The sequence below is a fragment of the Mustelus asterias genome, chromosome 7 (assembly GCF_964213995.1).
Source record: "Mustelus asterias chromosome 7, sMusAst1.hap1.1, whole genome shotgun sequence".
In the NCBI taxonomy this organism is placed as follows: domain Eukaryota; kingdom Metazoa; phylum Chordata; class Chondrichthyes; order Carcharhiniformes; family Triakidae; genus Mustelus; species Mustelus asterias.
In genome coordinates this window covers 85,040,972-85,054,728 of record NC_135807.1, presented here as the reverse complement: position 1 = coordinate 85,054,728, position 13,757 = coordinate 85,040,972, and the positions used below count along the sequence as shown (strand labels likewise).

At 41.1% G+C, this 13,757-nt stretch overlaps 1 protein-coding gene across 1 annotated transcript in view; it reads left to right on the top strand.

Moving 5' to 3' along the window:
• The window catches only part of LOC144495827 (tumor protein D52-like), a 191,103-nt gene that overhangs the window by 116,127 nt on the left and 61,219 nt on the right, over nucleotides 1-13,757 (top strand). Inside the window, exon 6 of the mRNA XM_078216366.1 lies at nucleotides 12,232-12,413. Coding sequence (XP_078072492.1) covers nucleotides 12,232-12,413 — 182 coding nt within the window. The remainder of the gene's footprint in view (nucleotides 1-12,231; nucleotides 12,414-13,757) is intronic.

Here is a 13,757-nt window from a genome sequence, read left to right as displayed (position 1 = left end):
TCAGAACATGAGAGTATTAGGAAAGATGGCAGCATATTGTGCTAGGGTGAGGCAGTTGTAAAGAGTGACCTTTTAGTTCCGGAACATCAAGATGGTGGAAGATTGTGGAGAGCTTTGCAAGATGTGGCAGTACTAAGGAAAGGTTTTTGAAGGTGGGGTGAGTGGGAAGAGTGGTGTTTTGGTCTGTGAGCTCTCTGGCAGGATCCAGGAACTCTGGCTGTGGGGGCTTGGGAACTGAGACAATATTCTCGGGTGTAGAAGCACTGGAGGCCTGCATATGGAGCAACAGGTGAACTGGTTTGATAGGGTGTGATTTCAGGATGCAGGAATATAGTATAGGAAAAAGACACAGGATCTGTTATGATTGGGAAAGCAGTTTTGTTTCCTGAACATTGAGGGAGTCAAGATTCTGAAGCTATGGGTTAGGTATGCTAACAAGGACAGTCTAAAGTTACTTGCGTGTGTATCCTTGCTCGATGACGAGAAAGTTGTTGTTAGACACCTCTTCCCACTCCTATAAAAAGCCACCATTTTGTAGTTTTTGAGAACTGATTGTTGTGATTTAAGGTTCAGTATTTTATAAAATAATTGAGAGCCAATTCTGGGGTCATAATCAAAAATGTATCAATAGGGCATTTATGTGATTGGGAGAGAACAGTGGGTGGGGGAATCAGGACAGGAGAAGAGAGTGATGGGGGTTAGAGGCAGAGAGAGAGTTGAGAGATTAAGGGCCACCAGCAGTTGGAAGTGTTGAGAGGCAATGTAAGGAACTGGGTACCAATTCATAAGCAGAGAAAGTATCAGATAAGTGGCATGCTTTAAACCCCTTGGGAAGATGTGCTGTGGAGAATACAAAAGGTACAAATTGGGAACTCAGTTTTTAATTCGAGGCAAACATAACAATGAGCTTTGAACATGACAGAAAAAGCATTATGGGTTGTAAGTGTTAGACTTGCAAGAAGGCCAAACTGTGCTCAAGATTTTTAATGGATAGTATCTACAAAGCATATGATCAAGGTACCAATAGTGGAACATTATTGCAACATCTTTCTCGCCATAACTCTTTTAATATTATTTGATAAAATTTGTTTTTAAAATCTGGGGGTTATTAAATTGTATGTTTGAAATTATATTTTTGATTTTCTTATACAGAGAGCCTTGCCTTATTAATTCTAAGAAGCTACAAAGTGAACTATTTTTAAAATTTATAAAGCTACCTATAGTATAATTTAATTGTATGCTTATTAAAATTGCTGAGTTTACTTGGAACCATAGAAAGGTTATGGTGCAGAAAGAAGCCATTCAGCCGGATCTACACTGGACAAAAAAGAGAAAATTAACTAGTCACTTATTTTGATCCTACTTGCCACCTGGTCTATAGTCCTGCAGATTGCAATACTTTAGATGCAGATCCCGGTACCTTTTTAAAATGAGTTGAACATTTCTACCTCAACTTTGGCAGTGAATTCCAGACCCCCCTCCTCCTCTTGGTGAAAAAGCTTTTCCTCATGTCCCCTCTAATTATTCTACCTTCAATCTATGCCCCCAGATAATTGACCCCTCAGCGTGGGGAAACAAGTCTTTCCTATCTACACTATCTAGGTCCCCTATAATTTTGTACACCTCAATTAGATCACCCCTTAGCTTCCTCTAGTCTAATGAAAATAACCCTAGCCTATCTAATTTCTCCTTGTAACTACAATTCTCAAGCCCTGGCAACATTCTTGTAAATCTCCTCTGCACTCCCTCAAGAGCAATTATGGTTTTTTATTTGACACAAAGTCTCCATTTCTGGGTCAAAAATAACTTTGACTGTGGCTTCATAATTTATTTAGCCAGCAAGTCATTTATTTCCTGGTAGATCACTTAATTGTATAATTGTCCACTTTAGGCACAAGTTGACTTACCTTTCGTAACAGTATGGATTGCAATCTAAAAGTTGATATTTCATCATTCGTCTTAAACAAGATGGAGACTTTAGAAAAACTAAAATGCAAATTTATTATCTCCACCAACCACCACCTCTCCCCCACAAGCTGGCATCCATTGCAACACCAACCATTCCTGTAAGTGGAAATGCTCTTCCTTTATAACCCAAAGAGTGCACTAAAATGCCCACTATGTAGGTTAACAGAATGTTTAGGAATTGATCAGAGAACCTTTATACACCAACTAACTAAAATGTATTTATGCCACCTTATGATTCTCTTTGTCTTTGGAAGATGGATTTAACATATACTCTGAGATTTAAGCCATTAAATATAGGACAGACACGTGAACAAAATTTAATACGAAACAGTGAATTTACAGAGTATAGCTCTAATACTATAGACACAACAGAACTACTTGTCCCTTGAGCCAAACAATTGTAGTGCAGCCATGATATAAGTGATGTGCAAAATTGCTCAGGTAAATTCTCTTTAAAAAAGCAGAACAAATCTAGCGAGTCAATCACTGTGCTACTAGCCTGCTTCTCTTTATCAGGAAAATGATGGAAGGAGTTATCATCAATGCCATCAAGTAACACCAATATTCTGTTTGCTGCTGCTTAGTTTGGGTCCCTCTAGATCCGCTTGGCTCCAGGCCTTATACAACTTTAATCCAGACCTGGATGGAAGAGCTGAGTGCCAGAAAAGAGAATTTTGAACTAAGGATCCTGTAAAACTTGAAGTCAATGTTGGTTAAGAGCAAAATCCACCAATGGCTTGAGCCATAGCTGACACAAAAGAAGTTAGTTGCTGTTATTGAAAGTCAGTCTTTAAAGTGCCTGGAGTACTACATTGTAGGAATTTGTCACTGAAATATTCTCACCCCAACCATATTTAGCTCCTTCATTATGACCTTCCCTACATCATGGAGTCAGCATTATTGGCGATTATACAGTGCCCATCAGGCCATCAAGGATACCAATGAACTGGTGCATTTAGATATCCCGGCAGTCAATAGAACCATAGAAAATTACAGCTCAGAAACAGGCCTTTTGGCCCTCCTTGTCTGTGCCGAACCATTTTATGCCTAGTCCCACTAACCTGCACTTGGACCATATCCCTCCACACTCCTCTCATCCATGAACCCGTCCAAGTTTTTCTTAAACGTTAAAAGTGACCCCGCATTTACCACTTTATCCGGCAGCTCATTCCACACTCCCACCACTCTCTGCGTGAAGAAGCCCCCCCTAATATTCCCTTTAAACTTTTCTCCTTTCACCCTTAACCCATGCCCTCTGGTTTTTTTCTCCCCTAGCCTCAGCGGAAAAAGCCTGCTTGCATTCACTCTATCCATACCCATCAAAATCTTATACACCTCTATCAAATCTCCCCTCAATCTTCTACGCTCCAGGGAATAAAGTCCCAACCTATTCAATCTCTCTCTGTAACTCCGCTTCTCAAGTCCCGGCAACATCCTTGTGAACCTTCTCTGCACTCTTTCAATCTTATTTACATCCTTCCTGTAACTAGGTGACCAAAACTGTACACAATGTTAGAATCTTAAAATTTTCTTTGAACTGGAACCAGTCACAGATCACTACTGTACATGTAATTCCCCTTTTACACTCGTGTGGCTGTTTCCATGTCAGATGTGTATTTTTAAAATAGTTTTCTTGAAATATGGGAAACATTGGCAATGTCACATTTATTGTCTCTCCCCAGCTGTACTGAGAAACTAGCATTGGGCCTTCTTGAAAAGATTGGCCATCTTGATTAAGTCAAGATTTTTAACCCCGCTGGCACTGTTAATAATATAGGAGTCAAATCAATAATCTAATGCAGACAAAAGAACATTTTAACCACAGAGAGATGAAAAAGTAAAGCTTTTCTACAATATTCCTTTGTGTACTGTTTTACTAGCGGCTTTACTGCATTATATTTGCCATTCCCCAAAACCAGGAAATTTCTTGGTCTCTGATGTTTTTCACTGGCGACACAATCAAGATTGGGAGGGGATCAGTGTGGGAAATCATTGCCACAACCACACATGCTATTAGTCTGTGGCATAGCACTTCAGAGCAATTGTTCCTTTATTGCTCACTTGATGTGTATTCTAAAGTAAAATTAGAGAAACATAGAATGTCTCATAAAATATTTTACTGTTTCATGTGGAAGAAATGCCTTTTTACTTGCTGTACAATAATTCATATAAACATATTCTGTTGGCTTGTGTAGGCATTGCAACATTGGACAGAACATTAGGCAAACTGCTCTAATTCTTGCGTCTGTGATTTTAGGATTAGCAAATGCACCTTGAACCCAGGTCTTAGATTTTGATTACTTTTAAAAGAATCAATTTCTGCCCCTCAGCCCCACCCTCATTCTGGTTATCCTCTCGAGAGCTCCGTTCTTTGACAAAACGAGAGTAGTGTGAGCTTGGATAAAAGCAGGCTGCCCCCCCCCCCCTGCTCCTTGCCATGTATTGCAATAGATTTTTGTCTTCACCACATGGGTGGAAATCTGCCAGAAAAGATCACCATCTTTTATAAAACTTAATTCCATTAAAATTGTGGGAATGCCAAATGTGAGAGTTTTTGGGAAGGCTGTATGATATGCTCTGCCATATTACAGCCTGAGTGGTAAGTCAAAAATCTACCCCATTGTATTCTACTGGTACTGGACTCTTGTATCCGGGAAGCTCGGGACCAAATATCATAGAAATCATAGAAACCCAACAGTGCAGAAGGAGGCCATTCGGCCCATCGAGTCTGCACCGACCACAATCCCTACCCCCACATATTTACCTGCTAATCCCTCTAACCTACGCATCTCAGGACTCTAAGGGGCAATTTTTAACCTGGCCAATCAACCTAACCTGCACATCTTTGGACTGTGGGAGGAAACCGGAGCACCCGGAGAAAACCCACGCAGACACGAGGAGAATGTGCAAACGCCACACAGACAGTGACCCGAACCGGGAATCGAACCCAGGACCCTAGAGCTGTGAAGCAGCAGTGTTAACCACTGTGCTACCGTGCCGCCCATATCTGCCATATCTGGGATTTTGAATCCCAGGCCTAGCATGTACTTTTAATATGTAAATAAAGTATGAAAAAGTTAAAGGGTTTATTTAAATTGCTACCCAGGGCACCAGCTTTCAATGTGGCCAATTTTCAGACACTGGATAAGGATTCCAGTACCTGTATTGTTTTCTCAGTGCTTCCTCTACCATTCCAAGCTAAAACTAAAGAAGTTTCTTCTAAATAACCAGTTGGGTTTGAATGTCGGTCAAAGTTCAGATTTCTAAATTTATAGCTGTTTGCATAACAAAGTTATGCATTTGGCATAATTTTTGTTCATCTTCATTATCTACAATTTATAAAACTTGTCATGTGGATTGTTGTAATATGTTACCATTAAATGTGGTGTTGGCTATCACTCAGTTGGAGCACTCTTGGCCAAGTGGGAAGGTTGTGGATTTGTTTCACTCCAGAGACTTGAGTGGCAATCCAGGCTGATGCAATACTTAGGGTGTGTTGCATTGTTGGAGGTGCCGTCTTTTGGGTGAAATGTTTTCTTCTCTCTTGGGTGGATACAACAATGTCATTGTACTATTTGAAGAGGGTAATGGTGTTCTGCCCGACGTCCGGTTGATGTTTATTAACAAACATCATTGAAGCAATTTATTTGGTTGTCATCACATTACTTTTTGGGGAATTTTGTTGTGCATGAATTGTTATTTCCTACATGACAACAGTGGTTTCAAAAGAAAAAGTACTTGATTGGTTGTAAACAGCTTTGGGACACCCTTAATGTGTGAATGTCATTGTAAATAAAAGCCTTTTTTTCCTTTTTTAAATGTGTGTTTTATATGCTTATCAATGTGAGGGATGACAGTAAGAAGTCTCACAACACCAGGTTAAAGTCCAACAGATTTATTTGGTAGCACAAGCTTTGGGAGTGTCGCTCCTTCTTCAGGTGAGTGAGGAGTTGTGTTCACAAACAGGGCACATATAGACACAAACTCAGTTTACATGATAATGGTTGGAATGCGAGTCTTTACAGGTAATAAAGTCTTAAAGGTACAGACAATGTGAGTGGAGAGTGGGTTAAGCACAGGTTAAAGAGATGTGTATTGTCTCCATCCAGGGCAGTTAGTGAGATTCTGCAAGCCCAGGCAAGTCGTGGGGGGTTACAGATAGTGTGCCATGAACCCAAGATCCCGGTTGAGGCTGTCTTCATGTGTGTGGAACTTGGCTATCAGTTTCTGCTCAGCGACTCTGTGCTGTCGTGTGATGTGAAGGCCACTTTGGAGAACGTTTACCCGAAGATCAGAGGCTGAATGCCTGTGACTGCTGAAGTGTTCCCCGACAGGAAGAGAACACTCCTGCCTGGTGATTGTCGAGCAGTGTTCATTCATCCGTTGTCGTAGCATCTTCATGATCTCCCCAATGTACCATACCTCGGGACATCCTTTGCTGCAGCTTGTCAGGTAGACAACGTTAGCCAAGTCGCAAGAGGATGTACCATGTATCTGGTGGAGAATCTGGTGTTCTCATGTGAGATGTCATCCATGTCGATGATCCGGCACGTCTTGCAGAGGTTGCTATGCCAGGATTGTGTGGTGTCGTGGTCACTGTTCTCCTGAAGGCTGGGTAGTTTGCTGTGGACAATGGTCTGTTTGAGGTTGTGCGGTTGTTTGAAGGCAAGAAGTTGGAGTGTGGGGGTGGCCTTGGCGAGATGTTCGTCTTCACCTTTGATCCGGACCTTCAGAGCACCCTCCGTGCTCTCATCCCACGTACTCTCTGCGTTGGAGATCTCTGCTGCCTCCTGAAGATACACAAGGCCAAAACACCCGGCTGTTCCATCGTATCAGGCAATGGGACTCTGTGTGAGAACCTTTTCAGCTACGTCGAGGGCATCCTGAAACCCATTGTACAAAGAACCCCCATCTTCTGTCGCGACACTACGCACTTCCTACAGAAACTCAGCACACATGGAGCAGTTGAACCTCGTCACAATGGATGTCTCGGCACTCTATACCAGCATCCCCCACAACAACAGCTACAACTGCCTCAGTATGCAACGCCGACAACTGCCAATCTCCAGATGCAATTCTACAACTCATCCTGGACCACAATGTCTTCAACAACCAGTTCTTTATCCAGACACACAGAATAGCCATGGGGACCAAATTCGCACCTCAGTATGCCAACATCTTCATGCACAGGTTCGAACAAGACCTCTTTATTGCACAGGACCTTCAACCGACGCTTGACACTAGATACATCGATGACATTTTCTTTCTTTGGACTCATGGCGAACAATCACTGAAAGAACTATATTGTAACATCAACAAGTTCCATCCCACGATCAGGCTTACCATGGACTACTCTCCGGAATCGGTTGCATTCTTGGACACACGCATCTCCATTAAGGACGGTCACCTCAGCACCTCACTGTATTGCAAGCCCACAGATAACCTCCAGTTCTCCAGCTTCCACCCTAAACACGTTAAAGAAACCATCCCCTACGGACAAGCCCTCCATATACACATGATCTGTTCAGATGAGGAGGATCGCAACAGACACCTACAGACGCTGAAAGACGCCCTCATAAGAACAGGATATGGCGCTCGACTCATCAATCGACAATTCCGACGCGCCACAGCGAAAAAGCGCACCGATCTCCTCGGAAGACAAACACAGGACACGGTGGACAGAGTACCCTTCGTCGTCCAGTACTTCCTGGAGTGGAGAAGCTACGACATCGTCTCCAGGACCTTCAACATGTCATCGATGAAGACGAACATCTCGCCAAGGCCATCCCCACACCCCTACTTGCCTTCAAACAACCACACAACCTCAAACAGACCATTGTTGCAGCAAACTACCCAGCCTTCAGGAGAACAGTGACCATGGCACCACACAACCCTGCCACAGCAACCTCTGCAAGACGTGCCGGATCATCGACACGGATGCCATCATCTCACATGAGAACACCATCCACCAGGTACACGGTACATACTCTTGCAATTCGGCCAATGTTGTCTACCTGACACGCTGCAGCAAAGGATGTCCCGAGGCATGGTACATTGGGGAGACCATGCAGACGCTACGACAACGGCTGAATGAACACCGCTCGACAATCACCAGGCAGGAGTATTCTCTTCCTGTCGGGGAACACTTCAGCAGTCACGGGCATTCAGCCTCTGATCTTCGGGTAAGCATTCTCCAAGGCAGCCTTCACGACAACGCAGAATCGCTGAGCAGAAACTGATAGCCAAGTTCCGCACACATGAGGACGGCCTCAACTGGGATCTTGGGTTCATATCACACTATCTGTAACCCCCACGACTTGCCTGAGCTTGCAGAACCTCACTAACTGTCCTGGCTGGAGACAATACACATCTCTTTAACCTCTGCTTAACCTCCTCTCTCCACTCACATTGTCTGTGCCTTTAAGACTTGATTACCTGTAAAGACTCCCATTCCAACCATTATCTTAAATTGAGTTTGTGTCTATATATACCCTGTTTGTGAACACAACTCCTCACTCACCTGAAGAAAGAGCGACACTCTGAAAACTTGTGCTACCAAATAAACCTGTTGGACCTTAACCTGGTGTTGTGAGACTTCTTACTGTGCTTACCCTAGTCCAACATTGGCATCTCCACATCAGAGATGACAGTGCCAGTGAAGGGAATTCTTTGACATCGTGTATTAGCATTATGAACATTCCATTGTATTGATCAGCTGAAGATTGGGAGAATGAAATATAAGCAGAAATCAAAAGAGAAAATGCTGGAAAATCTCAGCAGGTCTGGCAGCATCTGTAAGGAGAGAAGAGCTGATGTTTTGAGTCTAGATGACCCTTTGTAACTCAGCTTTGTCAAAAATATTAATATTTCATCTTTCTTGTATTTGAGAAATTTACACATCTTATACAGTATAATCTTGAACAGATGATGCCCGGACAGTTATGAAAAGAGCAAGTTTTCTTTTTCCCTCCAATTCTTGCTCATCATTGAATCTTTATCCCCTTTTAGCTCCACTGAGTGATTCAAGCAGTCCGCGTGGGATTAAAAGGAAAACTTGAGAAGCTATCCTGTCATATTTGACAAACGCTTCTCTCAAATATAATCTGTTTGTAAATAGAAAAACATAATAAATGCAATAAGCTATCTAATTTATGTTGTCAGAAAAAAAATTCTTTTGCATAGCAATAGACTGCACAAAACACGAGACAAATGGATTGAAGTAGGTATTGTGAATCTTGTTTGGTGCATTTCTATACTGTACCATTAAATTGATGTCAATGCTGTTTATGTTAGGACTTGGAATATTTGAATACTTAAAGACATCAGGTTTGATAAAAATGGCAAGTTATTTCGAAGTGTTGTGTGAAATGTTTTTGACTGTTCCCATTAAAGCTAACTTCTATCCTTTAACCATTAGTACTTTTTACGTTAGATAGTTTGGTCTGCCCGTTTTCTAGTGATCCCAGCATGTGTGTGGTTGTACTTTTGACCATTGGGTGATGCTGTGAGTATATTGAGCAAAAACCGAGTAACTTCAGTTCCAGCTACACTACAGCATGGATCATTTTTAGTACTCTGTTTTGTCGTTGATCATTAGAGAATAAAAGTTATTAAACACTTTCAATTATAATTAACCAAGTGTTATTTATTGTGAAGTGTAAGACACAACTTAAAACCTACCCCATTTACCAAGTTTTTGATCATATGATCAAATTTCTGCTTATCTAGCATGGTGTCAAATTTTGTTTTATAAAACTCCTGTGAAGCACCTGAGGATGTTTCATTACATTAAAGGTGCAGTACAAATATAAGTTGCTGTTTCTTGAACCTGGCTGTTTTTGTAGCACAACTCCAGTGTTCACTGAAGTCAGAATTTTAGGAAAAGATGCTTGGGTGATTTGTTGGACTTGAGAACTTTATAAACTTACTGCAATCTTCTTAATGATGAGAGAGTGCAAAGTCTCGCTGGCATTTTCACAATTAAAAATAAAGTTGGTGCAAAGCTCTGTACATGTATGTAAGCAACTGTGAATACATAAAGCTCACTCCTACTGGGTAGTGTGCAGTTCACAATCATGCTTAGCCTGCAGTATAACTCCACAGTATTGCTGGCTTCTCACTGCCTATTTAGATTATCAGACTAGCAATCCAGCACAATTAGAGTAAGGTACAAAAGAAAAAGCATTTGCTATATGCGGTAAATTACAGCTATTAAATGATAATTGTTACCAGAGTTGGATGTTAAAGCCAGAAATTTGCCAAGATTTAGCTTATTTTCGAGGAAGATTACCACAGGTGTTTAAAGAAGCGTTTGAGACAAACAAATGCTTACTGACTGCTTTTCCAGGACTGACTTTGATTGAACAAAGATTTTTTACGTTTAAAATAGAGTTGTGGGACACTTTATAGGAATGATTATTCTGTGAAGATTTGCGGAAGTCTTTATTTCTCTAGCTCATAACATTGGTCATCTTGGTTCATAAGGAGACGATGAGAGAATTCAAAGATTCTCCAAGGCAGTTGGATTTTAGCCAGTCTCTTCCCCAACTTAATTTTTTGCAGTTGCAGTCCTTGTTTTTCTTGCTGTATTCCAATAATTTGTCTTGTTAACATTATTTTTGGAATTGGAATAGAAAGGATTCCTGGGAGTTTCCTGACCCTGACAGGAACATAGAATAGTTGCAGGATAGAAGGATGCCTTTCAGCTTGTCACATTGGTGTCTTCTCTCTCTTGATGGAATAGGATATTCACTCAAAAGAGTTGAAAACCATTGCTCAGGCTGCTTTCTTAGTGGCAGCAGGATTAAACAATTAAATCTTTAGTTCCATTTTTGGCCTGAGGTTCACAGTCAGTGGTTAAGTGATGGTACTTACCGCTGGCCTCAAAGAAAATTGCTCACAGAGGTCTAATGGGCATAGATTTCTCATTTCCTGACATCAGTTTGAATCCAACGCCAAGCCGTGGGGATTCCAGGCACCCAGCAACAGTGATGTAATCAAACAGGATAGATAGCCAATCACATTGAAATATTTTCACGAACAGCAAAGCAGGAGATGAAATCCACTGACTTTCTTTAATTAAGATTTACTGGAGAGCAAAGTCAATGATTGGGAGATAAACTAAAAGCTGAAATATCAAACAAAAAAAAATGTGTGCCAGAATTTTAAACTCCTCCCTAATGATGGGTTTTTTGGGGTGGGGGGAGCATGAAATTGCAGGAATGGGATTCCCTCTGGGTATGCCTCCTTCCCAAAGGCCTGGTGATCTCCAGATCTCTCTGCAGCCCCCACCCCTCCCCCAAATTAATGACTCCTCCAAACCTTCCTTACCCTGCCAGCCCTGGGGCCCATGACACTTGCCTTTTCCTCGGTTCCCAGACTGGGTCTCGGGCTCTCTGATACAGTTCCTTGCTGTTGCTGCAGAGACTGGAGAGCTGCCGGATAATCAGATTGGTTGGCAGCTCTCCAAGGTGGGCCTTTCTCCCAAGTGAGAGCATAAGTCCCACCTCCTGACAATCAATGCTGATTTGAGTGTAAAATAGCGGGTCAGCTGGAGTCCAGTTGGATGTGTTGCCTGCTGACTCTTCAGATGGTTGGATCCTTTTGATGATCCTTTTCCATGATGGAGATATTTTAAATTGCACAAATATAAAATTAGTTTATCAGGAGAAATGAGGCTGTTTAGCAGTTATTATGAACTTAGTACGTTGTTGAAAACCCTGTTAGTCCGAAAGACGTGCAGGTTAGCTGCATTGGCCATGCTAAATTCTCCCTCAGTGTGCCCGAATAGGTGCCGGAGTGTGGCAACTAGGGGATTTTCATAGTAACTTGATTGCAGTGTTAATGAAGGCCAATTGTGACACTAATAAAAAAAACTTGTATCTCATTCAATGATGCGCAACTTTTTAAAAGGCTTTTACAGCAAATTTAATAACATAAGGCAAGTTCTTATCAGTTCATTGGGGCATTTCATCAGAGGATCCTTTTGAGAAGTATAGGGATCATTGAAAGCACCTCTTCGATTTCTACATTTGACGGGACCCGTGCAGATTCTGGAAGTTGCTGTCAGTTTCTGAGGAGTGGCGAAAGCATTTGCTGACAGTTTTGTGATCATTACTCCTACTGCAAAATCAAGTCTAATTTATTTTTGTTGGAATTAGCTACATAGACAAAGTATGATTTGAAAGAGTAGATTAAGTTGGAGTTGCAATAATAACGAGGCTCCAATATATATTTTTTAAATGCCTTAATGTTTTCTTTTAGGTGACTTCGCAGAAAGTGGACTCATTTGCATCGTTATTGAGGCACTCTCCTCTGACACAGATGGGCCCTTCCAAAGACAAAGTAGTAATTGGTAAAATCTTCCATATCGTGGGTGAAGACCTTTATATTGACTTCGGCGGAAAGTTTCATTGTGTGTGCAGAAGACCAGCAGTAGATGGAGAGTAAGTAACTTAGTGTCAATTGTGAAACATATTATAGTTCATTTTAAACTACCATTTTTAAGATATGATTCTAATTATAAAATCAATGGTTTATTAGTTAAAAATTAATTATTTTCATCATATTACCTGTTTATTGCCAGTAAAATGAATCATTTCGGTAAAGATGAAGAAAATAAATACTAACGTTCTCAGGATCATTTTATTCACAAAAGCTTAAGAATTGCAAATTGGTGCTGATTTTGAAAAATATTAAGTGACATACATTTTTTTGAGGGCACCTAAAAGGGCTCACTCCTTTATTCTTTCATAAAAGCAAATTACAGCGGATGCTGGAATCTGAAACCAAAAGAGAAAATGCTGGAAAATCTCAGCAGGTCTGGCAGCATCTGTAAAGAGAAAAAAGAGCTGCCGTTTCGAGTCCAGATGACCCTTTGTCAAAGCTCAGTCCATTCTTTTCAGTCTATTCTTTCAGTCCATTTGTCTGGGATGACTACATATGAAATAGTTTAAAATTAACTTGTTTATCAAGAATTATCTTGGAAATTTTTCATTCGCATCTCAATTACTTATTCTTGTGTTCATTCTTTGCCAACTAAGATGAGTGTATTCAATTGATGGCGATCTTTGAACTTAAGTCTGCCACCTTTTAGTTGGGTGGCATGTTGAAACAAAATGTATACCTCTACAGATTACCCACTTTTTTTTCAGCATTGTTGGAGAAGTAAAATAAATGACTGTCGTCAAAACTTGCCAAAGGTTTTGCAGTTGTTCTCTGATGAACTAACTTTTGCTCCGCAGAAGCAGAACAGCAACACTTCCTATTACCCTCTGGTCTGTGATCCTACCACCAAATATCAAGCCATTGCTTCCAGGACTGTAATTTATCTCATCTCATCTTTGGAGATCTTCCTAATGGCTTCCAAATTAATTGACTCCATATCCATACTTCTACCTCCTTCCCGAGATCTACAAACAGGACTGTCCTGGTAAACCTATCATTTCAACCTGTTCCTACCCCACTGGACTTATTTCTTCTTATCTCAACTCTATTTTCTCTTGTCTCATCCAGTCTCTTTCCACCTATATCCACGAATCTTCCAATACCCTCTGTCACTTCAACAGTTTTCAATTTCCTGGTGCTAATTGTCTGCTTTTCACCATGGACATCTAATCTCCATCTCCCACCAGGACAATTTTGGGACGCTGTATTTATTGCCCATCCTTGGCTGCTTTGGGAAATCCCTAGTTGAGGTAAAAGAACAACATATCCAAGAGCTGGTTTGGATGATTACATTAACAAAACAGATGTGACGAAGGCCATTTGCAGGTATAACCCTCTGTTAA